At 44.0% G+C, this 25724-nt stretch overlaps 1 protein-coding gene across 1 annotated transcript in view; it reads left to right on the top strand.

The window, feature by feature from the left end:
- Positions 1-24454: 24454 nt before the first annotated feature.
- The window catches only part of LOC126484975 (aminopeptidase N-like), a 164578-nt gene continuing 163308 nt past the window's right edge, over positions 24455-25724 (top strand). The window contains exon 1 of the mRNA XM_050108579.1: positions 24455-24637. Coding sequence (XP_049964536.1) covers positions 24455-24637 — 183 coding nt within the window. The remainder of the gene's footprint in view (positions 24638-25724) is intronic.

Here is a 25724-nt window from a genome sequence, read left to right on the forward strand (position 1 = left end):
GGCCTTCCGTATTACCCTCCTGAACCCACCTATTCCATATTCTGCTAACAGTCATTGGATCTCGATCAACGCGAGCAGCTATGTCACGATACGATGAACCGCAATCGCGACAGGCTACCATCCGACTTTTATCAAAGTCGGAAACGTGATGGTACGCATTTCTCCTGCTTACACGAGGTATCACAACAACGTTTCACCAGGCAACGCCGGTCAACTGCTATTTGTGTATGAGAAATCGGTTGGAAACTTTCCTCATGTCATTTTTCTGCCTCGTGATGACTGGGTGTTGTGTGATGTCCTTGGGTTAGTTAGGTTTAAGTAGTTCTAAGTTCTAGGGGACTGTAGACCATAGATGTTAAGTCCCATAGTGCTCAGAGCCATTTTTTTCCCTCATGTCAGCACGTTGTAGGTGTTGCCACCGGCGCCAACTTTGTGTGAATGCTCTGAAGAGCTCATCATTTGCATATCACAGCATCTTCTTCCTGTCGGTTAAATTTCGCGTCTATAGCACGTCATCTTCGTGGTGTAGCAATTTTTGTTGTGTTGGCAGAAGAGCCAACACCGTGTTACTAGAGGAGGCCGAAATGCACGTGTTTGAGCTCACGCAGGCAGGCGTGAGGAGGGAAGGACTATACTGACGTGAGGTCTGGAACACGACAAGGAATTAGAATTCAGAAAGCGGACGTAATTAGTTTGATACTTAACTTTAATCCATTAATGATGAATGTTGCTCTTGACGGTACATGATTCACAATATTATCTGTTCAGGTTATAGTAACTGAATATGGCGCCTTGCTAGGTCTTAGCAAATGACGTAGCTGAAGGCTATGCTAAACTGTCGTCTCTGCAAATGAGAGCGTATGTAGTCAGTGAACCATCGCTAGCAAAGTCGGCTGTACAACTGGGCGAGTGCTACGGAGTGTCTCTAGACTAGACTTGCCGTGTGGCGGCGCTCGGTCTGCAATCACTGATAGTGGCGACACGCGGGTCCGACGTATACTAATGGACTGCGGCCGATTTAAAGGTGGTGTCTGGCGGCGACACCACATTGTTAATGGCCAGTAGTGTAGTTATTCGGCTTGACACTGATTCATAAAGCTGTTGGACGCCTTCCTGAGGAATATCGTGCCAAAATCTATCCAATTTCCGCATTGGACACAGTTAGGGAAGTTATCCCTCAGGAGGACAGTCAAGAACCATGTCAATCAATGCCAAACCGAATAACTGCTTGCATAACGGTAGAAGCAATACAGCTTGTTATTGACTTGCTCAATTTAAGAAGCTCTGTCTCTCGAAGAAATCAGCCAGTTTTTATGGAATTGTAATTATTTTCTCTTCACGTACTTCACATCTATCGCTTTCCGTCCTATTTGGATAATTCCTTCGTGATAAGTCTTTTTTTGTCTCAGAGCGCATTTTCCCTACCACTTGGCATGCCCCTCGATACAGAGGAAGTTAGACTGTTCATCTGGCCAGCATATTCTCCAGATCTCTCATCCACTGAAACCATCTGGTCACAGATTACCCAGAGACTGGCACATCACCGCTCTCCAGGCACTGCGAGTGACAATTTCTGTCACAGAACCGTAATAGCTTGGTATTACGTACACAGTGTGTCGCCGGTCGGTGTGGCCGAGCGGTTCTAGGTGCTTCAGTTTGGAACCGCGATACCGCTACGGTCGCAGGTTCCAATCCTGCCTCGGGCATGGATGTGTGTGATGTCCTTGGCTTAGTTAGTAGTTCTACGTTCTAGGGGACTGATGACCTCATAGTGTTCAGAGCCATTTGAACCAACACTGTGTGTCATCGAAGCTCAGTTCGACTCGATACCCTGCCAGGACAGAATATTTTTTGTCGTCAGGTGTACCAGCCTTGAGTATATAATTCTGTACCCCTTTTACTCCAAAAATCAGCCACAAACATAATTATGTATTCAATCACTACAATACATGTGTACAATAAGTAAATATTTGTTATGTATACGGGGCAGTAAAATGAAAACGAGACAGGTGGAAAAAATAAACAAATTTTTTATCATTTCAAAAGTAATCGCCATAACTGTTAATACTAGTATCCCTCTGAGAGACAAGACGATCAATGCCTTCATGGAAAAATGTCTGCGGTTGTCTAAGGAACTATGATTGTACCCAGGCATGCACCCCTTCGGCATAAGCAAACCGACGACCACGCATGTCTTTCTTCATCGATCCAAAAACATCGAAGTGGCTTGAGGAGACAAGGGGAAGTGTGTAAGGGCTTCCCAGAGAAACTTCTGCAGCCTAGGCGAAGGATCAGGCACGCCAGCTCTGGGAATGTTGTTCAGCCATGCACGGCTCGTGTTCATGCCATTTATTATTTGTCATCTCCTCTTACCGTACTGCCGCCTCGTTTCCTTATACCATTTACTGGCGTCACTAACTTCCTACCCTACCTGCCTGTGAGTAGCAGCAACAGCGCTTATCGGTAAGTGCACTGTCGTACCATCTCTGGAGCGACCGATGGTATTCCCGGGTCGTCGTGTGCCCAGAGTTCAGTTGGGAGCTCAGCCGGGACGCAGCGGCAGCGAAGTCGGGGACAGAGCGCCAGTGAGGTGCGGACAGCCAGTGCTCGCCGACCGCTGGCGATACACATGAACTCTCCGATGGAAGGAGATGGAGCGGCACGACCGTTGGTTGGTCGTTCGGTCGGTCGTCTCATCGGCCAACGTGTATTTGGTTCTTTGACCGTTTCTGGCATGTGGCAGTCGGTCGGTTGGAGCAGAGCAGCGAAGAAGTCTCCATGGGGCATCGTCAGGCCGGAGCCGCTGGCGGCGATCCCGCGCGGTTGTTATTGTGAGGCGCTTCTTACGAGGGTTACGAAGTTCCTTGCCCACTGATCCTGGACACTAAAGTTGAGTGCTCACTTAACCTACTATCATGCCTCAACTGCAATCGTTTGATCCTGGGAGATTCCCGCAAGCAACAATGTGTGTGCATTGAAGTCGGCTAGAATTGCAGCTGTCTTCCTGTGTGGTGTTTAACTTAATTTAATTCATTCCTTCGTTAATTAAATGTACCAGCGATATCTTCTGCCTTGTGGCCGTTGACGTTCCGGTGACCTGCCCTGGTCGTTGACGTAGTTTTCGGCAGTGTATTTTCCTCGTCGTGTTGATACTGTCCAGCACGGCGTGTAGTTCGGCAGGTGAGGTGTTGTTGGTAGTTTTGGGCGTTTATTTATGACTTGGCTGGATGGGCACCAGTATCCAGAACGTTGTGCTATTGACATCTTGTTGTCGTTTTGCTGGTCGGGTGGAGCAGAACTGATTTTGTTGGTTGGTTTGTCGGCTGGCTTTCGGTTGGTTTGCCTTCCGATTAAGAGGTTGTTGGTCTGGCTACCTGTCTCACCTAAACGTGCGTTAGAGTTACCTTTCCAGGCCGACCCTTGGAATCTTCAGACCTCCGCTCCTTGTGTTTTACATACTGATTTCCTTTTTAATCTTAAGTACTCTGTGTGGCCTTCTGCCAAGTTTAGCTTATTAAAATTGCAAGGCTTTTCTTCTTAGGCCTTAAGCAGTAAAAAAAAAAAGTTTCTTGTTTGGTTTGTAGTCTTCAGCCAAGTTTCAGCCGTTTAAAATTAATATTGAACATTTCTTGTGCCTAGGCCTTAAGCCATAAATTTGTTTCAAGTTGATATGTGGCTCTATCCGAGTTTTACACGAAGGCCTTCAGCCTTTTCAAATTGAAAGCTCTTCTTCCTAGGCCTTTAGCCGACTTTTCTGCCTATTTAGATTAAAATTTGAAAATCTGTGTCTCAGACTTAAGCCGTAACACTGTTCTTGATTAATGTGAGCCCTTCAGCCGAGTTCCAAGGGAAAAATTTAAGCTAAGGCTTTCAGCCTATTTATTTTTTCTAAAGAAGTGAAACCTCGAGAAGAACTCCTGTACCTCTATTCCTTGCTTAGGCCTTGTGCCTTGGATTTTCGATGTGGCCTTCAGCCGATTTAAATTAAATCAAAGGAAGTCTTTCGTTAAAACCTTGGGAGTTCTGATTTTTGCTTGTGTGATTGTGTGTTTTAAGAAATAAAGTTAATATGTTGAGTGCAACTGACAGTAACTTATTTTGGACCCCTTTCCACAAATATAACCGCATCCGCTCTGTTCTGCTAGCCCAGGGATTTCAGTTGTGATGACCTGTTTCATCGACTTCGAGGACTCGCTGCTCACTGACTTTCTGGAACACAGCGCCACAACTAAAGAACAGCGGTACGTGGACACTTGGCAAAAACTGAAGCGCGCCAAGTCCAAACGCCCAGGAATATTAACGGGCGGTATCGTCCTGTTGCAGAACAATGTCCGCCTCAAGGCTGCGAAGCCCTTACACATCCTCCCTACGGACCCGACCCCTCCTCTTGTAATTTCCACACATTTTGAGCTCCGAAGAAAGATATTTATGACCGCCGATTTGTTTCGGACGAAGAGTTGCACGCCTAGGTACCATCATGGTTCCTTACATAACCGCCAACCAGGGGCGTGCGAATTCTCCTTTCAACCTGGCTGCCCCTGTCTCACAGCAACCATTAAAGCAACTCAACCTGCTGCAACGGAGACACAAGAGTCCATGTGTACTGCAGATCAGTGGCTAAAGCAAGCCAGCTTTGGTTTCTGCGAGCCCGGCAACCTTCACAGGACCCATTCAGCCTGCTGCACCTGACAACAGGTTGCAGTATCAGTACAGCGTGACTAGCCAAATTTATGTTTGGTATGTAGTTTCACTACAGCTCATTTATCATGATGGTGGAAGCAGCGAAATGAAAAAAAAAACAATTTAAAGGAGACTGAGGACAAACTAAGAATTGGGAAATACATACCAGTCAGGAAACAGAACCCAGGGCAAGCAAGGAAAAAGATTCAGGTAAAATATGAGGCAGCTTCATATAAATCGATGTGTATCTCGCAGTGCAAATTGACTAACAACTTACTAAAGGCTCATTCGACATGTTATGATACGTTTGGAAATTTGACCAACAGTGTCCTCACTCCATAAATATTTTGTACGAGGACGACTTAGTGGTTGACACGTGTTTGGGAATACGTGATAAGGATTTGAGACGATACGGCAGTATATAGGCTTTCTAAATTCAGGACAAACATTAACTGAAGTAGGAAAATACATGTTTCAGTGGTTATTAAAAATCATATTCTGGTTGTATGTAACGTAGCGTGAAGAAAGATTAGTATGAAAGAAAAGCTTCTTCTTTCATACTTGTTCTTTGTAGATTAACATAATATGAAAAACGAACTTCGAGTTTGCTACAATGCATTTGGAGAACTTAGAATGAATTATTTTGGCCGTTTAGAACGAACTCAGCGACCCTACGACACACATCATGGAAAAATTAATTAAAATTAGTATAACTTGGATCATATTTGGTCGAAACACGCGAAGAGTACAGAAACTAGACTGACAATGTTTTACTTGCTATTGCAGTCTAGTAGAACTTTGCCCGCTCGGTTAGACGTGCGATCTAACGCACTGCTTCCCGGGCGGGAAGGCGTGCCGGTCCCCGGTGGATTGGTGTCACGGTCCGGTGTGCTGGCCAGTTTGTGGATGGTTTTTCATGCGGTTTTCCATCTGCCTCGACGAATGCGGGCTTGTTCCCCTTATTCCACCACAGTTACACTATGTTGGCGATTGCTGCGCAAACACTTTCTCCACGTACACGTACACCACGAATACTCTACCACGCAAACAATGGGGTTACACTCGTCTGGTGTGAGACGCTCCCGGGTGGGTCCACTGGGGGTCGAACCGTACAATAACCTTGGGTTCGGCGTTGGGCGGCGATGGGGTGAGTGGACTGCTGTAGCCTGTTGTAGGGTTGTGTACCAATGCGGGCAACGAAGCCTCTCCGTCATTTCTAGGTCACCAGTTCCATAAAATACAACACAATACAACAGTAGAACTTATGTTTTCAAGTGAAAAGGATCGCGACGTTCAGAAATGGTCCTGCTTACTACATAAAACATGTATTGCAGATAACCTGATGATGGTTCGAATTGACAGCAGCCAATACTAGTCGGAAGAGGGTGAAATTGCACAGAAAACCGTTCAAATCGAAATAAAAATACACCGAAAAGGAACAGAAGGACAAATAAAATTTTCACCATTTTATGGCCTACAGTGACCCAACTGAATATATCTTTCACTGAGCCTCGCCTTGTGTTTCTTGAAAAAAAAAAGACTTTTAGTCACCTTTAGAACTCTACTGATAACACTACAGTGAAAGGGCGAAGGCAAGCCGGACAGGCATGCAATATTCCTTCAGCCTGCTTGCATTGGTCATAGCTTGGTTTGGTTGGAAGTAAAGTAGGCCGACCGTTTGCTACAACGTGGGGAAGCTTGCCTATCGTGCTAACAGGAGGTAAACGTGGGCAGGTTAAAACGGAAAAATGTACACCTCTTCCGCAAACATCCTTCTAAGAAGGCATTGATCGTGGCTGGCTCTGAGCACTATGGGACTTAACTACTGTGGTCATCAGTCCCCTAGAACTTAGAACTACTTAAACCTAACTAACCTAAGGACATCACACACATCCATGCCCGAGGCAGGATTCGAACCTGCGACCGTAGCAGTCGCGCGGTTCCAAACTGAAGCGCCTAGAACCGCTCGGCCACATCGGCCGGCGAGAATGGTGTAGATCCAATGACTATTAGCATATTATGGGCTCGGTGGGTTCAGGAGGGTAATACGGAACGCCGTGCTGGATACCAACGGCCTCGTGTCACTAGCAGTCGAGATGACAGGCATCTTATCTGCTTGCCTGTAACGGATCGTGCAACCACGTCTCGATCCCTGAGTCAACAGATGGGGACGTTTGCAAGACAACAACCATCTGCACGAACAGTTCGGCGACGCTTGCAGCAGCATGGAGTATCAGCTCGGAGACCATGGCTGCGGTTACCCTTGACGCTGCATCACAGACAGGAGCGCCTGCGATGGTGACCTCGACAACGAACCTGGCTGCACGAATGGCAAAACGTAATTTTTTCGGATGAATCCAGGTTCTGTTTACAGCATCATGATGGTCGCATCCGTGTTTGGCGACATCGCGGTGGACGCACATTGGAAGCGTGTATTCGTCATCGCCATACTGGCGTATCACCCGGCGTGATGGTACGGGGTGCCATTGGTTCCACGTCTCGGTCACCTCTTGTTCGCGTTGATGGCACTTTGAACAGTGGACGTTACATTTCAGATGTATTACGACCCATGGCTCTATCTTTCATTCGATCCCTGCGAAACCCTACATTTCAGCAGGATACGGCCTTTCTGGATACAGAAGGCCCCGGCCAGCACATTCTCCAGATCTCTCACCAACTGAAAACGTCTGGTCAATGGTGGCCGAGCAACTGGCTTGCCACAATACGCCAGTCACTACTCTTGATGAACTGTGGTATCGTGTTGAAGCTGCGTGGGAAGCTGTACCTGTACACGCCATTCAAGCTCTGTTTGACTCAATGCCCAGGCGTATCAAGACCGTTATTACGGCCATAGAAGGTTGTTCTGGGTACTAATTTCTCAGGATCTATGCACCCAAACTGCGAGAAAATGTAATCACATGTCAGTTCTAGTATAATATATTTGTCCAATAAATACCCGTTTATCATCTGCATTTCTTCTTGGTGTAGCAATTTTAATGGCCAGTAGTGTATGTGAAAAGGTTTACGACGTGGTTGTGGCCACACTACGGGAATTAAGAGACACTGAATGCGGAATGGTAGTTGACGCATGGGACATTCTATTTCTGAAATCGTTAGGGAATTCAATATTCCAAGATAAACAGTGTCAAGACTGTTCTGAGAATAGCAAATTTCACGCATTACCTCTCACCACGAACGATGCAGTGGCCGACTGCTTTCACTTAAGGTCGAAGAGCAGCGGAATTTGCGTAAATCAGTCAGTGCTAACAGACAAAATACACTGCATGAAATAACCGCAGAAACCAATGTTGAACGTACCAGAAACATATCCTTTAGGACAGTGCGCCGAAATTTGGTGTTAATGGGATATGGCAGACGACCGACGATAGTGGCTTTTCGAAGAGGACGACACCATCTGCAGCGCCTCTCCGGGGCTTCTGAGCATATCGTTTGGACGCTAGACAACTGGAAATCGTGCTCTAGTCAGATGAGCCCCAATTTCAGTTGGTAAGATTTGATGATATGGTTCGAGTGTTGCGCAGACGCCACCTAGCCATGGAACCAAGTTGTTAACAAAGCACTATGCAAGCTGGTGGTAACAGAAGAATGATGTGGGCTGTATTTTCATGGAGTGGATTGGGTCTTCTGGCCAACTGAACCGATCACTGACTGGAAATGGTAGTGTTTGGCTACTTGGAGACCATTCCCAAAATAACGATGGAATTTTTATGGACGACAATGCGTTGTGTCACCGATTTGAAAACTATTCTGGACAGATCGAGCAAACGATTTAGCTACCCAGATCGCCCGACATGAATTCCATCCAATATTTATGGGACATAATCGAGAGGTCAGGTCGTGCACAAAATCCTGCACCGGCAACAGTTTCACATTTATGGACGGTTATAGAAGCAGCATGTCAACGGCCTTGCCGCAGTGGTAATACCGGTTCCCGTCAGATCACCGAAGCTGAGCGCTGTCGGGCTGGGCTAGCACTTGGATGGGTGACCATCCGTCTGCTGAGCACTGTAGGCTAGCGGGGTCCACTCAGTTCTTGTGAGGCAAACTGAGGATCTACTTGATTGGGAAGTAGCGGTTCCTGTCTCGGAAACTGACATACGGCCGGGAGAGCGGTGTGCTGACCGCATGCACCTCCATATCCGCATCCATTGACGCCTATAGGCTGCGGATGACACGGCGACCGGTCGATACCGTTGGGCCTTCATGAGCTGTTCGGGAGGAATTAAAGTTAAAGTTATAGAGGCAGCATGGTTCAATATTTCTGCAGGTGATTTGCAACGACTTGCTGAGTTCATGTTACGTCGAGTTGTACTACGCCCGGCAGAATGAGGTCCGACACGACATTAGAGTGTGTCGCATGATTTTTGTCACATCAGTGTCCAACGTATTCTACGCGACTTTCTATATTCAACGGCATGTTTAATCAGAATTACTGGTCGGAAGGAGTGGCCGAGCGGTTGTAGGCGCTACAGTCTGGAACCGCGCGACCGCTACTTTTCAAGGGGACTGATGACCTCAGAAGTTAAGTCCCATTGTGCTCAGAGACATTTTGAACCAGAATTACTGAATCCATAGGTCCAGCAAGTTGACATACAAAATAAGCAAAATTTTTAACATATATGTGATAATGAATATGTGTTTCTTATAATGATCACAGTTATCAGGTTCGGAAGGACTCCGTTGCCTGTAGGTTTTGCGTCGTGCAGTTCCGTAACTGATAAATTAACGCGCACCGAGAACATCGCCGCACGCGTGACGCCTTCTAATTGATTATCCGTGTCCTGTTCGATACAACACGCCACAGGGCGGCTGGGATTTCTTTCGGAGAGTATCTGCCAACATCGGGAGATAACGCGAGTCCTTCCAAACTTGACAGAGTGGTCCACAGTTACGTCACTCAGGCTGCCAGACGCACCCTGATAACCCGTTATCTGACCGGGTGCCGCTTACTTATAATGAAGTTCCGGTGACCAGCGCCACAGTGCTGCAATGGCTTTGTTACCCCTCTTATGGTAGGTACTTCGCCTTTTTCTACAAATACGAACGTGTTTTATTAATTTGATTACTATGTCTCCTAAACACTTTTATTTGATTTGTTGTGGAAAAGTAGTGTGAGGAATAATTTAACACATCCTGATATAATTTTGAAATATGTATTTCATTTCGATATGTATTTCATTTTGACATGAAATTCTTTTTGGAATCGATACTGGATGTGGGGAGAAAACTATGTTCATATGCGTGACGATTCCTGTCGAAGTAATTTCAAACTTAAATAATTTGACTAATAAGAAACCAAATAGCCGTTCTAAATAGAAAAGCCAAAAGCTCCTGATAGTACCAGACATGCATCGCTCCTGATATACTCATGTTGCCCTTTTGTCACATGATATACTGCGAACTACGGATGAAGGGCAACAGGCTGATTGCTTATTTCTAGATTTCCGAAAGCGTTTGACACGGTGCTCCACTGAAGACTGTTAACGAAGATATGAGCATACGCACTAGGTTCCCAGACATGCCCGTTGCTCGAAGACGTTTATAAGTAATAGGATCCAGTACGTTCTCGTCGTCAGGGAGTGTTCATCAGAGACGAGAGTATCGTCAGGACTGCCCCAGGAAAGTGTGACAGGACTGCTATTATTATCTATATTCGTAAATGATTCGGCTGACAGGGTGAGCAGCAACATGCGGCGGGATGCTGATAATGCCGTGGTGTACTGGAAGGAGCCATCGTTGAGTGAGTGTAGGAAGGCACAAGATCAATTAGACAAATTTTCTAATTGATGTGATGAATTTCAGCTTGTTACAAATGTAAAAAAAAAAATGGTGTCAGTTAATTCAAATGAGTGCTAAAAACTTCCCTTAGTGTTCTAACACAGTATTAGCAGTGTGCTACTTGACACAGTAATATCGATTAAATACCCAGGCGTAATATTGCAAAGCTATATGAAATGGAACGAGCACGTAAGAAAGTGGGGAAAGCGAACGGTCGACTTCGGTTTACTGGGACAATTGCGTACTTTCGTATCAGTAAAAAGCCCATCCATTCTGACCTCTGACCATGCTGGGCTTGTTACTGCTACGCAGGCATGGAATCCAGCTAATTTTGACCCTGCTACATTACGACTCTGTTCGTTGCGAATGGTGGCGTACATGCTTGATAACTGTTCCCATTCGAAGACTTCGTTGGTCTTTCCCATTGTTGTTGTGGATGGTAGGTAACGCTTGAGGCCTAAAGATGACACAGTTTGATGTCGAAACTGACTATTGTATTCGAGTCTTGCTCACCCCCTACAATTTTTTCCCCAACGTATCTCCCCATTACCATATTGACTATTGCTTGAATTCTCAAAATGTGGCCTATCAACCAATATCTTCTTTCTGTAAAGTTGCGCAATAAATTTAGTTGTTCGACCTACGAATCTAAGCTTCTGCTTTATTTTCTGGCAACTCACTTCAATAGCGTCTAATCTCTTCTTGTCTGAACTGCTTATTTAGCACGTTTCACTTCCGTGAATGGCTACTTTGCAATCACTTTCGCAATAGACTTCACAATATTTAATTTTAAATTCTGTGTTACAAATTCCTCCTACCGTTAATAGTTTTCTCTTTGCTGCCAATCTGCGGCTTATATTCTCTCTACTTCAGCCGTCTTTGGTTAGCTTGTTGTGTAAATAATAAAACTCATCTGCTACATTTAGTTTCACCTGATTTTATTCGACTACATTTCATTATGCTCTTTTAATTTTTATTGAAGTTAATCTTATAACAGCTTTTCAAGACACTACATATTCCTTCCAACTGCTTTTCCAATTTATTTGATGTCTCTGATAAAAATCACAGTGTAACCAGCAGATCTCCAAGGTTTTATTTCTTCTCATTGAACTTTAATTTCCTTTCCCAGTTTTCTCTTGACGTCTTTCTTAGTGTGTTCGGTGCACAGACTGAATAACGTTGAACAAAGTAAATTAATTCCGGGTAAGTGTAAATAGGATTCACGCACCGAGGGTTCCGTACAAACTTTATTATGTATATAGACACTTCATCCATTACGGGAATAGAGAATGTCGAAGAATTTTCCCCTTTAGCGCTATCGATACTGGCAAGATATCAAAAATTAGGTGGCATAAATGGCCATTTATTTCGGTCGTATTGACGTAGAATCTCATATTTTTTACACCACGAAGGGAACAGGCACTTAAGTACGTGACAAATTTCAATACGTAACGTCTAGGGGTCTTAACAGGAGAACAATAGACAGACCAATAATAAATGACAAAAAATATTTTTTTCGTATCTGTAATTACAAATTAAGAATTCTCGGTATTTTTCCTTTACTTGTACCGTTGAACCTAGCTCCCTGCCAAATTTTGTGATCCTACGTCAACGGGAAGTGCCCTATAGGTATTGATGAGTGAGTTTGCGAGTATCAAAACATGTGACATGAATGACCATATCTTTTGGCTGCATTGACGTTCGAGCTCAAATTTTTTACATCACCAAAGAACCATAGACCTTGGTATGTGGCGTAAATTTCAACTGGATAAGCTTACCCGTTCGTGAGAGAAAGTGTTCCGAACAGTCGAACAGAAAGGCAGATAGACAGAGAGACGGACAAGAAACTGATTATATAAGGTTTCCATTTTTACCGATTGAGGTCTTTTTAATTTTTTTTTTTTGTCATCAGTCTTCTGACGGTTTGATGCAGCCCGCCACGAATTCCTCTCCTGTGCCAAACTTTTCATCTGAGAGTAGCAATAGCAACCTACGCCCTCAGTTATTTGCTGACTGTATTTCAATCTCTGCCTTTTCTCTATAGTTTTTTCTCTCTACTGCTCCCTCCAGTACCATGGAAGTTATTCCCTGTTGTCTTAACATTCTGTACCTTTTTGACAGTGCTTTCCATACATTCCATATATTTCAGTGGAGAATTTCCTCATCCCTTACCTTATAAGTCCATCTAATTTTCAACCTTCTTTTGTAGCACTACATGTCAAATGCTTCGATTCTCTTCTCTTCTGGTTTTCCCACACTCCGTGTTTCACTGCCATACAATGCTCTACTCCAGACGTACGTTCTAAGAAATTTCTTCCTTAAATGAAGGTCTATGTTTGATACTGACAGACTTCTCTTCACCATGAATACCCTTATTGACAATGATTGCTTTTCATGTCCTCCTTGCTCCGTCCGTCATGGGTTATTTTGCTACCTAGCAGAACTCCTTCATTTAGTCTGCTTCATGATAACCTGGACTGATGCCAAGTTTTTTGCTGTTCTCATTTCTGCTACTTATCAGGACTTTCGTCTTTCTTTGATATTCTCTCAGTCCATACTAAGATACGTAACTCCAAAAAGCAGTGACTTAAATCTTGATGCCATGTTAGTACAGTGTACCATTTTGAATCTTGTGGCAATGATGACGCAATGAAATTCTTAACTCCGACTGGAATGTGTATCGCAAAAATGCGTTAAAAGCTGGTAGTGGAAGCGTGTTTATAGCAATAAAAATATGATAATATCTAGTGAGATAAGTACAGATTCCGAATGCAAAATAATTTTGGCGACGACAAGTGTTAAACATGAATCAAACATGGTCAGGTGACCTGCTTCAGGAGCAATTGTCTGGAACATTCGAGGTCACTGTTGGAGAGTATCTCGCGTAAATTCCTCGGTCATTTTGTAGTCGTAGGAGTATTAGGTACTGTAACATTAGCCATAGAGTGGGAGGCTCAAGTGATTAGGGCAGTTAGTGGCGAAAGAGAATCCTATGAATTTTTTCTTAATGCCTTATCCAAAAATTGCCTTCAACTGTTAATCAGAGAATCGACTCGTGAAGGTAAAATCTTAGATCTACTGGTTTCAAACTGACCTGAAGTTTTCGACTCAGCGTAGAATAAGGAATGAGGTATCATAATGCCGCTGCAGCATCACTGAGTACAAAGAAACAGGAAGATTTTTCTGCTTAGCAAGAGCGACTAGAAACAGATTTCAGTTTACCTGAAAGGTCAGCAAGAAAATTTCACCTCCATCGTTAACAACGTTGAGCATGAGTAGGCAAAGATCAAGACGATTGTACCATACGCTTTAGACAGTACATCCCGAACAAAGCTGTGCTGAATGGAAAAGACTGGTTATGTTTGGACACCTGTGTTAACTATTACGAAAGCAAAGAGAGCTTCACAGCAAGATTAAACTTTGTCAAAGCCTGATGGACAGACAAAAATTAGCCAGAATCAGAATTAGCTTGCAAAGCGCCATGCGTGATGCTTCAACAAGTTCGAAAATAAATTTTTGTCAACCGATTTAATAGAAAATCCTAGGAAGTTTTAGTCTTATGCTAAATTAATGTACGGGTCATAGCTATCTGTTCAGATATGTCTAGATACTCTATGACCATAATGGCAGTGAAACGGAGGTTGACACAGAAAAGGTCGAAATAGTAAACGTATTTTTCCAAAGCTGTTTTATAGAGAAAGATCACTCTGCAGTTCCTCCTTTAAGTCATCGCAAGATCGACAAAATAAGCTACCGTGGAATCGAAAAGCAACGGAAGTCGCTCAAAAGAGGAAAGGCCACTGGACCTGCCGCGATACTAAAACGATTCTACATAGAGCAGGCGAAAGAACCAGCTCCTCTTCTAGTAGCAATCTGTCGTAGGTCTCTGGAGGAGCAAAACGTTCCAGACGACTGGAAAAAAGCACAGGTCATTCCCTTATTCAAGAACGGTCGTTGAACAGACGCACAGAAGTACAGGCCTATATCTCTGTTGGAGATGTGTCGCAGAATTTTGGCTCTTTTTTTGTGCTCGCGCATCATGACATTTCTAGAAAACGAAAGTCTGCTGTGTAGGAATCAACATGGGTTCAAAAAACAACTGTCCCGTGTAACCCAGCTCGCCTGTTCGTCCACGAGACCCAGAAGGCGGTAGACACCGGAGCCCAGGTACGCGCTGTGTTTCTGGATTCCAGCAGACACTCGATAAGTTCCACACTGGCTCCTAATGAACAAAATACGAGAGAGCGGAATATCAGCCGAACTGTTTGGTTGGATTGGAGAGTTTCCAGTAAACAGAACATATCATGTCATTCTCAATGGAGAGAAGTCTTCAAGAGTAATAATAATTTCGGGCGTACCCCAAGGGAGTATTACAGGCACATTACTTTTCACAATATAAATAAGTACAGTAGACAATATTCGAAGCTCCGCGAGGCTTTTCGCGATTTTTTTTTTACAAGGAAATTACAACGCTAGAAAATTGTATCCAAATACAGGAAGACCTGTTGAGGATCGACGCTTGATGCATGGAGTGACAGTTGACCCTCAACATAAACAAACAAATAGTATTACGCATAAATAGGTAGAAATACCCATTGCTGTATGATTACGAGATTGCAGAGCAATCACTGGAACCAGCTTCTTCCATAAAATGTCTGGGATAGAGTGGAAGGACTACGTGAAACTAATCGCAGGAAAGGCAGATGCCAGACTAAGATTCATTGGATCCGTACCTGATAGGATTGATAAAGGAAGTAGAGAAGATACGAAGAACAGCAGTTATAAGTTTATTCAGTAAGCACGAAAGCGTCACGCTGATAATTAAACCAACTCCAGTGATAGGTGTCACAAGAATGGCGTTTTCATCACGGTGTGGTTTTCTGTTGGGTTCCTAGAGGGTACATCCCAAGAACAGTCAACAAATATATTGCTCCCAGTTACGTATATCTCGCGAAAAGACAATGAAGGTAAAATTGGAGAGATTAGAGGCCACACGGAGGCTTATCGGCAATCTACGAGGGTCACTCCAAAAGAAATTCACACCAATTTTTTTTTAAATCCATCTTTTATTCTACATGTTTGAAAGTTTTACAGTGCGTAGATACATCCTTTAGGAACAATATTTTCATTTCTCCACATAATTTCCATCCCTCTCAACTGCCTTACGCCATCTTGGAACCAGCGCTTGTATACCCGCACGGTAAAATTCTGGACCAACCTGTTGGAGCCACTGTTTGGCAGCGTGCACAAGGGAGTCATCATCCTCAAACCTTGTTCCACGAAGAGAGTCACATGGAGCCAGGTCAGGACTGTAAGGCGGGTGTTTCAGTGTTGTCCATCAGAGTTTTGTGATCGCTTCCATGGTTTTTTGACCGACATGTGGCCGTGCATTGTCGTGCAACAGCAAAACATCCTGATTTTTCCGATGTGGTCGAACACGACTCAGTCGAGCTTGAAGTTTCTTCAGTGTCATCACATATGCACCAGTATTTATGGTGGTTCCACTTGACATGATGTTCACAAGCAAGAGTCCTTCGGAATCAAGCGTCGAAAAACTCTTCCAGCAGAAGGTGTGATTTGAATTTTTTTTTTCCCTTGGGTGAATTTGCATGATGCCACTCCATTGATTGCCTCTTCGTCTCTGCTGAAAAATGATGGAGCCATGTTTCACCACCTGTCACAATTCTTCCAAGAAATTCATCTACGCCATTCTCGCCGGCCGGTGTGGCCGAGCGGTTCTAGGCGATTCAGTTTGGAACAGCGCGACCGCTACGGTCGCAGGTTCGAATCCTGCCTCGGGAATGGATGTGTGTGATGTCCTTAGGTTAGTTAGGTTTAAGTAGTTCTAAGTTCTAGGGGACTGATGACCTCAGATGTTAAGTCCCATAGTGCTCAGAGCCATTTGAACCGTTCTCTTACTGTTCCAAAAGTTCGCTGCATACCGTTTTTCTTGTTTCTTTGTGAGCCACTGTCAACATCCTGGGAATCCACGTGACACAAACCTTTTTTAACGCCAACACTTTCAGTATTCTGCAAACACTTCCTTCCCCTATCCCAACGTAGCGTGACAATTCATTCACTATAATGCGTCTGTCAGCAGTCACCAGTTCGCTAATTCTCTGCACATTGTCTGGAGTGTGTACACTACGAGGCCTGCCACTGCGAGGACAATCCTCAATATTGCCGTGTCCGCTTTCATCATGTAAACTGCTTGCCCACCGACTAACTGTACTGCGATCGACAACAGCATCTCCATACACCTTTTCAACCTCTTGTGGATGTTTGCCACTGTCTCGTTTTCACAGCACAGGAATTCTATGACAGCACGTTGCTTCTGAAGAACGTCAAGTGTAGCAGCCATCTTGAAGACATGCTGTGACGGCACCACTCTCGGTAACAGGTTGAACTAAGTTTGAAAACAAGCGGGAAGGATGTATCTACACACTGTAAAACTTTCACACTTGCAGAATGAAAACTGTATTTTTACAAAAATAGTGTGCATTTCTTTTGAAGTGACCCTCGCATCTTCCCGCAAACCCTACGCGACTGAAACAGGAAAGGGGCGCAGTGATAGTGCTACTCAAAGTGCCCTCCACAGCACATCGCAAGCTGGGTTGCGGAGTATAGATGTAGACGTTGCGTGATGGGCTTCTTGCCATTACTTGTGCTGGCTCGGAAAGCAAAAACCTGGGAACTCCAGCGTAGCTTCGGCAAAACGACGCTCAGAAGTGTTTTGGATAGCGCATGGAGCATATGCAGGCGTGTGTGAATTCATGTATGGTAGTTCATATCTTCAAGACGACCGCCACAAACTGATCGTATTTGGCACGTGCACAAATCTGTAGCAACGGCATCGTTTCATTTGTGGCAAGTCTGGTACACTACATTTTCTAGTGCAGAATCTGTAGTAAACTGCTCCACATTGGCACTGTGTCAGTCGATTTTCTGTGTCAACATCTACACTCCTCAGGAGGCTTTATAGTGTGCGGGTTCCAGAGACAAACAATCCGCGGGAAGAATTATTGTTGGTAATCCTCCATGTGTGTTGGAATCTCTCTAATTTTGCATGCATGAACTTCTCACTGTGCATACTTAGGGCGAATCAATATATCGGATGAATCTTCTGCGAATGTAAGCTTTCGGAACTTCAGCAGTAAATCTCACCGCGCTGCACGGCGGCTTTGTTGTAGGATCTGCTGCTGGATTTGGATCTGTATATCCGCCTCGCTTTCGTCTTTACTAAGTAAACCTGTTGTGAAGATATGCGCTCCTCCTCTTTAAATCTTCTCTATTTCAGTTATCAGTCATATCTGGTAAGAGACCCAGACTGACGAACAATATTAAGCTATTGCTCGGACGAGGGTTTCGGGAGCTGCCTTGCTCGTAGACTGACTATTCCTGTGGATTTTTTCAATGAACCACAGTCAGGCATCTGCCCCATCTGCGATTAGTTTTATGTTGTCATTCTACTTAAGATCGCTCATTGCTCACACTCTTTGATATTTTATAGGTCTTACTGCTTCCAGTGATTGTTCTACAATAGTCTAGTGTTACAGTAACGGGTCTTTCTACTAATTTACCTTCTGCTGGTCCTCCTGCATTTTGCTACAGTTTTCTGGAGTTGCAACTTCTCTGTGTACAATATCACTTGCGAAAAGCTTCCGAAGTTATGCACTTAAGTCATTTAGTTACACGCTAGTTTAGAGCGCCCGCTGATTCGCTCGCATGGACGGTTAGCCTGCACAGACTTTTTTTTGTTTTTGTTTTTGGTTTCCTTTTCTTCTTTAATCGAATTTGCATGTTGTTCACGAATTGCGACATCTTATAAACTTTTCACGCTAGTTAAGGCCATAGAAGCATGGTCTTTTCCCAATTTACCTCTGACCATAAAACGATTATGGTAGCTGGAGTCTGAGGTTTTTGTTAATCATGCCTTTGGAGTTCTTGTGGTCATATTACCACAAAAACTTTTATCCTCTAAGACATATTTCTCCTGAAGTCAAATACCAGTTTTCTTATATTTAACTTTAAACGTGTTTTAATATAAAATATATTATCATAAAAGTTATCATCCCCTTCTTCATCCCCTTAGGGGTTGAATTTCCAAAAACTCTGAAGCACTTTTTTATTTCTAACCGAAAAGCCAACAGGAAGTTTTTAGAGATTTAATTTCAAAAATGCTTTCGTAATGAAATATTTCCGTAAAACTGTCATCCCATATTTTAACCATTAGGAGTTGAGTTCCCAAAAACAATGGAACTAGTATTTCTTTTTGTTTCCAATCGAGAAATCACCCATTCTGATAAATGTAACTTGAAAAATGCCTTGATAGTATTTTAATAACGATTTATCTCCAAGATACCAAGCGAGGTGGTGCAGTGGTTAACACACTGGACTCGCGTTCGGAAGGTCGACGGTTCAAACCCGCGTCCGGCCATCCTGATCTAGGTTTTCCATGATTTCCCAAAATCGCTTCAGACAAATACCTGGATGGTTCCTATGAAAGGGCACGGCCGACTTCCTTCCCTAAACCGATGGGACCGATGACCTCGCTGTTTGGTCTCTTCCACCCATCAACGAACCAACCAATGAAAATAAATTTTCGCGCACTATTTCACACCCTTAACGATAGAATTTCCAAAAATTCTGAAGGCTTTACTTTTTTATTTTTGACCGAGAAACCAAATATCAATTTTCGTATTTCTAGCTTGAAAATTGCCTTAACAGAGACATATTTTCAAATTACTTTTCAACCCATATTTCAGCCCCTTCCCTGTTCTCTCCTTTAAGAATGACACGGTGTGTTCTACTTTTCATAAACTCTCCAATCTAATCACACAGCTGGTCTGATATTCCGTGCGCCCGTGTTTTATACATTAAGCGGTAGTTCGGAGTTGCATGGGACGCCATCCGCGAGTCAAGGAACACGGCATGAAGCTAAGCGCGGGTGTCTATATTGCTTTCTGTGTCTCGCGGGCGACAGACTGGGCTGGATTTCACACATTCATTGCTTGAGAAATCTACGTTGATTCATAGACAGGAGAAATTTGTACTATTGCATCGCGACAAATAGCTGCCTAGCAGCAGGAATATAGTTGCCTTTTTATCAGACCTCTTATATTCCACTAAACGATATTAAATTGCGTCTCAATATCCAGCTCTTATCGCTGTCACTTCTGCCACAGGATTATAGCGTAAACCGCCATTAATCATCGACAATTGACGGAGCTACTGATAACAGTATAATAAGTCGCCGTATCTCTTATTTATGTAGGCACTATAAGCTCCTTCATTAAAACTTAATTCAACCAATTGATCTTTCGTCTGTAAAAATGAGGCGCAGTTCTCATACACAGCTAGTTTACGACATGGATGAAGTGATAAATAAATAAATGAAACAAAAACTATTTCCTGCACATGCTTTATATGACGCTTATTGAAAACAGAAATTCGCGATCTATGTACAGAATAAATTTTCACTCTGCAGTGGATAAATTTTCATTCTGCAGTGGATAAATTTTTCACGCCGCAGTGGAGTTACGCTGATTTTAAAATTCCTGGTTGACTAAAACAGTGTGCCTGACTGGTATTCCACCATGGGACCTTGTCGATCGACAGAGCTTTTCAGACCGCGGCCGGCCGTTGTGGCCGTGCGGTTCTAGGCGCTTCAGTTCGGAACCGCGCTGCTGCTACGGTCTCAGGTTCGAATGCTGCCTCAGGCATGGATGTGTGTGATGTCCTTAGGTTAGTTAGGTTTAAGTAGTTCTAAGTGTAGGCGACTTATGACCTCAGATGTTAAGTCCCATAGTGCTTAGAGCCATTTGAACCATTTTTTTTTTTTCCAAACACCCCCAACAGATTGATTTCCACCAGTTCCTGTGTCATGCCTTCTTGTCGTAAAGTGACAATGCACCCACGGTCTAATCTAGAAATGAGAGTAGCCGTAATTTGGCAGACGGTACACTGTACACAATCCTCGTTGCCCTGTTCGCGATTCGATGCACAGAACGCTCTGCCCAACAGCACCGTAGGTATTCCTTCACCTCCAGGCGGCTGCATAGCGATGTCTATGGTCAGCGCAGTATTGAGAGAAAATATTCCACGTAAAGAGAAAGAACAAAGTAATCAAATCATCATGGTGGTGCAAGAACATACAATGAAGTGCAAAATTTAAGGACAAAAGTAACTATATCTGCATCTACATCACATTCCGCAAGCCACCTAATGGCGTGTGGGGAAGGGTATTTCTGATACCAGTAACTGATCCCTCCTACCCTTCTCCGCTCGCGAATGGCGCGTGGGACGAATGATAGCCGGTAAGCCTCTGTAGTTGTTCGAATTTCTCGAATTTTCTCGTCGTGGTCACTACGCGAGATGTATATGGGAAGAGGTAAAATGTTCTCCGACTCTTCCCTCAGTGTGCTCTCTCGAAATTTCAATAGTAAACCTCTCCGTGACGCACCACATCTGTCTTACAACATCTGCCAATACAGTCTGCTGAGCATCTCTCGCTGACTAAACGATCCCGTAACGAAACGCGTCCTTCGTTGGATCTCTCTATCTTTTCTGTCAGTCCTTCCTAGTAACGATTCCATCTTGATAAACTTTACTCAAGAGTCAGTGGAACAAGCGCCTTGGAAGCCTCTTCCTTCGTGGATGAGTTACATTCCCTCAAGACTCTTCCTATGAATCTGAGCCTGGCATTCGCTTTTCGCACTATTTGTGTTGTGTGATCATTCCACTTAAGGTGGCTCTGGGTAGTTACTCCTAGATGTTTTACGGCAGATACTGTTTCCAGCGGTTTGTCATCAGTAATGTAGCTACACAATAGTGGATTTCTTTTCCTGTGTATGCGCAATATGTTACATCTACTTATGTTCGGGGTCAACTGCCAAAGTCTGCACCATCCATCAATCTTCTGCAGGTCATTCCAAAACTCTGCATTGTCTTCTGGCGTTGCTACTTTGTTATAGCCAACCGCATCATCTGTGAATAGCCTTAGAGAGCATCCGACGCTCTCTTTTACATCATTTATCTGTATATTATAAACATTAACGGTCCTATCACACTTACTTGGGGTACACCGAAAATTGCCTTTACATTTGTCGATTTTTTTCCGTTAAGAGCAATGTGTTGAGTTCTATATGCAGGGAAGTCTCGAATCCAGTCGCAGATATGGTCCGATGCTCTCAAGATCTCTGTTTGTGTAATCCGTGATTTTCTCTTAAAACACCATTATTCTTTAGCATAAAACATGTTCGATAATTCTACAACGGACTGACGTTAGCGATATAGCTCTATAATTCTGAGCATCTGCACTAGAGCCCTTCTTGAAAACGGGAATGACCAGTCTTTACGTACACTTCGTTGCTCCAGCGTTCTGCGATCAGCTTCCGCTAGGAGGGTAGCAAGTTCTTTCGCTTGATATATCACTTCCAATTAAATAGCTCGATGAAACTTGGAACATACAAAGACCCGCTATAGCGTAGTACAGAAGGTAACTGAAAGAAATACACAATGAGCCGAACAGAAATGACACTTTTATTGAAAGACAGTGTAACGTATTGCTATCTTTACGACGTTTCTCATTTAGCCATATACGTTATCTCGCATTTCTAGCCCAAACCCTTCCTAACCATTTAGAAAAAAACGGAGCTAGGAAATTATTAGTTTCATTACTTTAACAATTTAATTACAAGTATGCAAATTTCTTTAAGTATCCAGATAAATAGTACTCCCTGTCGTGCATGAAGCAACTTGATTAATTCAGGATTGGATATCGGAGTAAGTGCATAAGATCAACACCACAGATTTTATCTTTCACGTAGGTTATTTATTGTATCTAAGTATTTGGTTGCACATCCTAACTACACGTAACTGGTGCCTGACTAGAAATATTTAAGTAAGAATTTGGTGAGAATGTAACAGAGCACAATTTAACTACAGCAAGAAGAAACACAGAAAACGGGGGTGGGAGACAATGATACTATCATCTCCTTTGCATTCATTCCACTGGTTTCCACCACTGGTGGCTCGGTATGTTTACTTCCGTTAGAGGGCAGTTACGGCACCTTCTCGCGCACGCGTTGTGGGCCTTCTGCGGCCTATGTAGGGGCCGCCGCTTGCGCTGAGAAGTCAGTTCGTGTACCAGCACTCTCACCTGAAGATGGCGGCCAGTTGGACCGCCGAAATATTGTGTCAAGATCACGTTATGATCCGGCTGCACACCCGAGAAGGATATTATCAAAAACGCCTTTGTTTTAATGATTGCCACTCCAATTATCATGTCTGTGGGACCATGTCCCCTATTTTGCGATAGTACAAAATGAGCTGCTCTTCTTTGAACTTTTTCGATGTCATGTATCCCTCCCAGCTGACGCGGATACCACACCGCACAACAATACTCCAGAATAGGGCGGACACGCGTGGTGAAGCAGTTTCTTTAGTAGACCTGTGGCACCTTCTTAGCGCTCTGCCAATGAATAGCAGTCTTTGGTTTGCTCTAGCCACAACAGTATCTATGTGAGCGTTCCCATTTTGATTATTTGTTTTTACGGTTGACAATGCGCTATCGCATCGGACACAAGGTTGAGGGGCTCTTGGAATGGGAGGATATTCGGCGAATGGACTGACCTGCCCCTGTTCCCGACTTAAATAACGTCGAACACATGTGAGATGCGTTGGGGAGACGTGTTGTAGCACACGACCACATGCACCAGTGGACATACAGCATTTGTCAATCGCGCTGGTGGAGCTACCACAAAAACTCTCTAGCCACATCGGAGCACGTTTCAGAGCTTGAGTCCATGGTTACCATAATCCCTATTAAGAACCATGTCCCGCCGTTTCCCAAGGGATCCATAATGACCCGTGGTGACTACTTTTGTAGCTAGGTGTCCGACTACTTTGTCCACAACTGTGGATTCTTTGATTGGCCTGGGAGAAGGATCATCAAACTAGAACACAGGAAATATTAGCTCCATTTATTACTTCAATGAATAAAATATTTACTTAAATTTAACAAACTTCTTTGCCACAGGAACACCAGATAATTTATAACTGCCATGGACTAGCAAAGCATCACTTGATGCAGTAACATACTGTTCTCTTAGGATACAGTATTCAACATTAACAACACTACTAGCTTATCTGAAACTTTAACTACTCAGTGATCCTAGACAATGATTGCTGTTGGTGAGGCCTCGAAATGTACTGAGCACTTGCATGCTCGATACTATATTGACCTCAGTGTGAGGGCGCTGTTGTGCTGAGAGGAAGAGGAAGATGTAGTTTTCTGGAGCCCCCGTCACCACCCATGCATCGTTGCGAATTGTAGCGATAGATTCACGTTGCCAGTGTTTTGATGTGGCATTGCGATCTCTAGACGGCGTCACAGCTACAGTGTAATTATTGTCTTTGAGTAAAAGATCATTTCTGTGCGTAACATTATGTATTTCTCTAGTTATCTTTTGTATCATTCTGTAGAAGTTCTTTCTGTGCATGGTCCAAGTTTCATCAAGCTATGTTACGTGCCAGTGACACATCATGCGAAAGTTACTTTCATTCTTAAGTTTTGCCCAGCAGTGTATCGCTTTTTATTTATTGGTGAAGCAAATATGGAAACAAGTAGTGAGATTTCCTGAAGAAAATCACCACAACTAAAATACGATATTACGCAGTCGTAGACACACCACATTAATCAGTATAATATAATTTTATGAAGAATATGGTATAAATTAAAATTTTTATTATATTTTCCATGAGCGGTTTCGGCCAGTATAGTCCATCTTCAGTTTCAAAAACTCGCCGCTGCAACTGTGCAACAGATGCTACAACTAAGTTTTACGTCTGCAGATGAACTATACTGATCCGAACCGGTCATCGAAAACATAATAAAGTTGTAATCTGGAATACATTACTCAGAAAAATCACGTCAAGCTGAATATCTCCCCCACTGTTCAACGACTACGCTGCAATGAGCACGTGGATATTTGGCGACAGGTTGCTGGCGGCGCCGTGCCTGGTGGTGGGCATCCCACTCACCCAGCAGACGGAGCTTCGGTCGGACGCCGCAGTAAGGGCAGAGAGGGCCGATTACCGGCTGCCCGGTGACGTCATCCCCAGCAACTACAAGGTCACGCTTCAGCCCTACTTCGAGGTAAGTCTGCCGCGTAGCAAACCGTTTCCGGCTCTACCTCAGATTCTGTTATGTGTCCAGTAACCTAACAACAGCCTTCCAGATCGAACAATCGATACGGGATTCCAATTATCGTTATTGCAGTCCTTACTCCGAAGACTGTTTTGATGCCCATCTCTATGCTGTCATATGCAAGTATTCTCACATGTGCAAAAGTACTGCGCTCCACAGTCATTTCAACCTGCTTGTGGTACTGAAGCCTTGGCTTCCTTGTACAACGCAGGTCACCTTTTCAAAATCCCAGCTATAGCCGTATTACCTTTTCCTTGATGCTTCAGGAAGTGCCATATCGGGCGCCATCATCGAGTATGCAAATCAGCGGCCCGTTATTTACACGAATTACGTGACCTGTGCGTAGACATCTAATTCCACATACCTCTACAACAGACTGTCGGATGCCTGATACGCAGGATCAGTGATGTACACTACTGGCCATTAAAACTGCTGCACCACGAAGATGACGTGCTACAGACGCGAAATTTAACCGACAGGAAGAAGATGCTGTGATATGCAAATAACTAGCTTTTTAAAGCACACACACGAGATTGGCAACGGTGGCGACACCTACAACGTGCTGACATGAGGAAAGTTTCCAACCGATTTCTCATACACAAACAGCAGTTGACCGGCGTTGCCTGGTGAAACGTTTTTGTGATGCGTCGTGTAAGGAGGAGAAATGTCTATCATCACGTTTCCGACTTTGATAAAGGTCGGATTGTAGCCTATCGTGATTGCTGTTTATCGTATCGCGACACTGCTGCTCGCGTTGGTCGATAGCCAAAGACTGTTCGCAGAATATGGAATCGGTGGGTTCAGGAGGGTAATACGGAACGCCATGCTGGATCCCAACGGCCTCGTATCACTAGCAGTCGAGATGACAGGCATCTTAGTCGCATGGCTGTAACGGATCGTGCAGCTACGTCTCGATCCCTGAGTCAACAGATGGGGACGTTTGCAAGACAACAACCATCTGCACGAACAGTTCGAAGACGTTTGCAGCAGCTTGGACAATCAGCTCGGAGACCATGGCTGCGGTTACCCTTGACGC

This window comes from Schistocerca serialis, chromosome 6 (assembly GCF_023864345.2).
Source record: "Schistocerca serialis cubense isolate TAMUIC-IGC-003099 chromosome 6, iqSchSeri2.2, whole genome shotgun sequence".
NCBI classification, from domain to species: Eukaryota; Metazoa; Arthropoda; class Insecta; order Orthoptera; family Acrididae; genus Schistocerca; species Schistocerca serialis.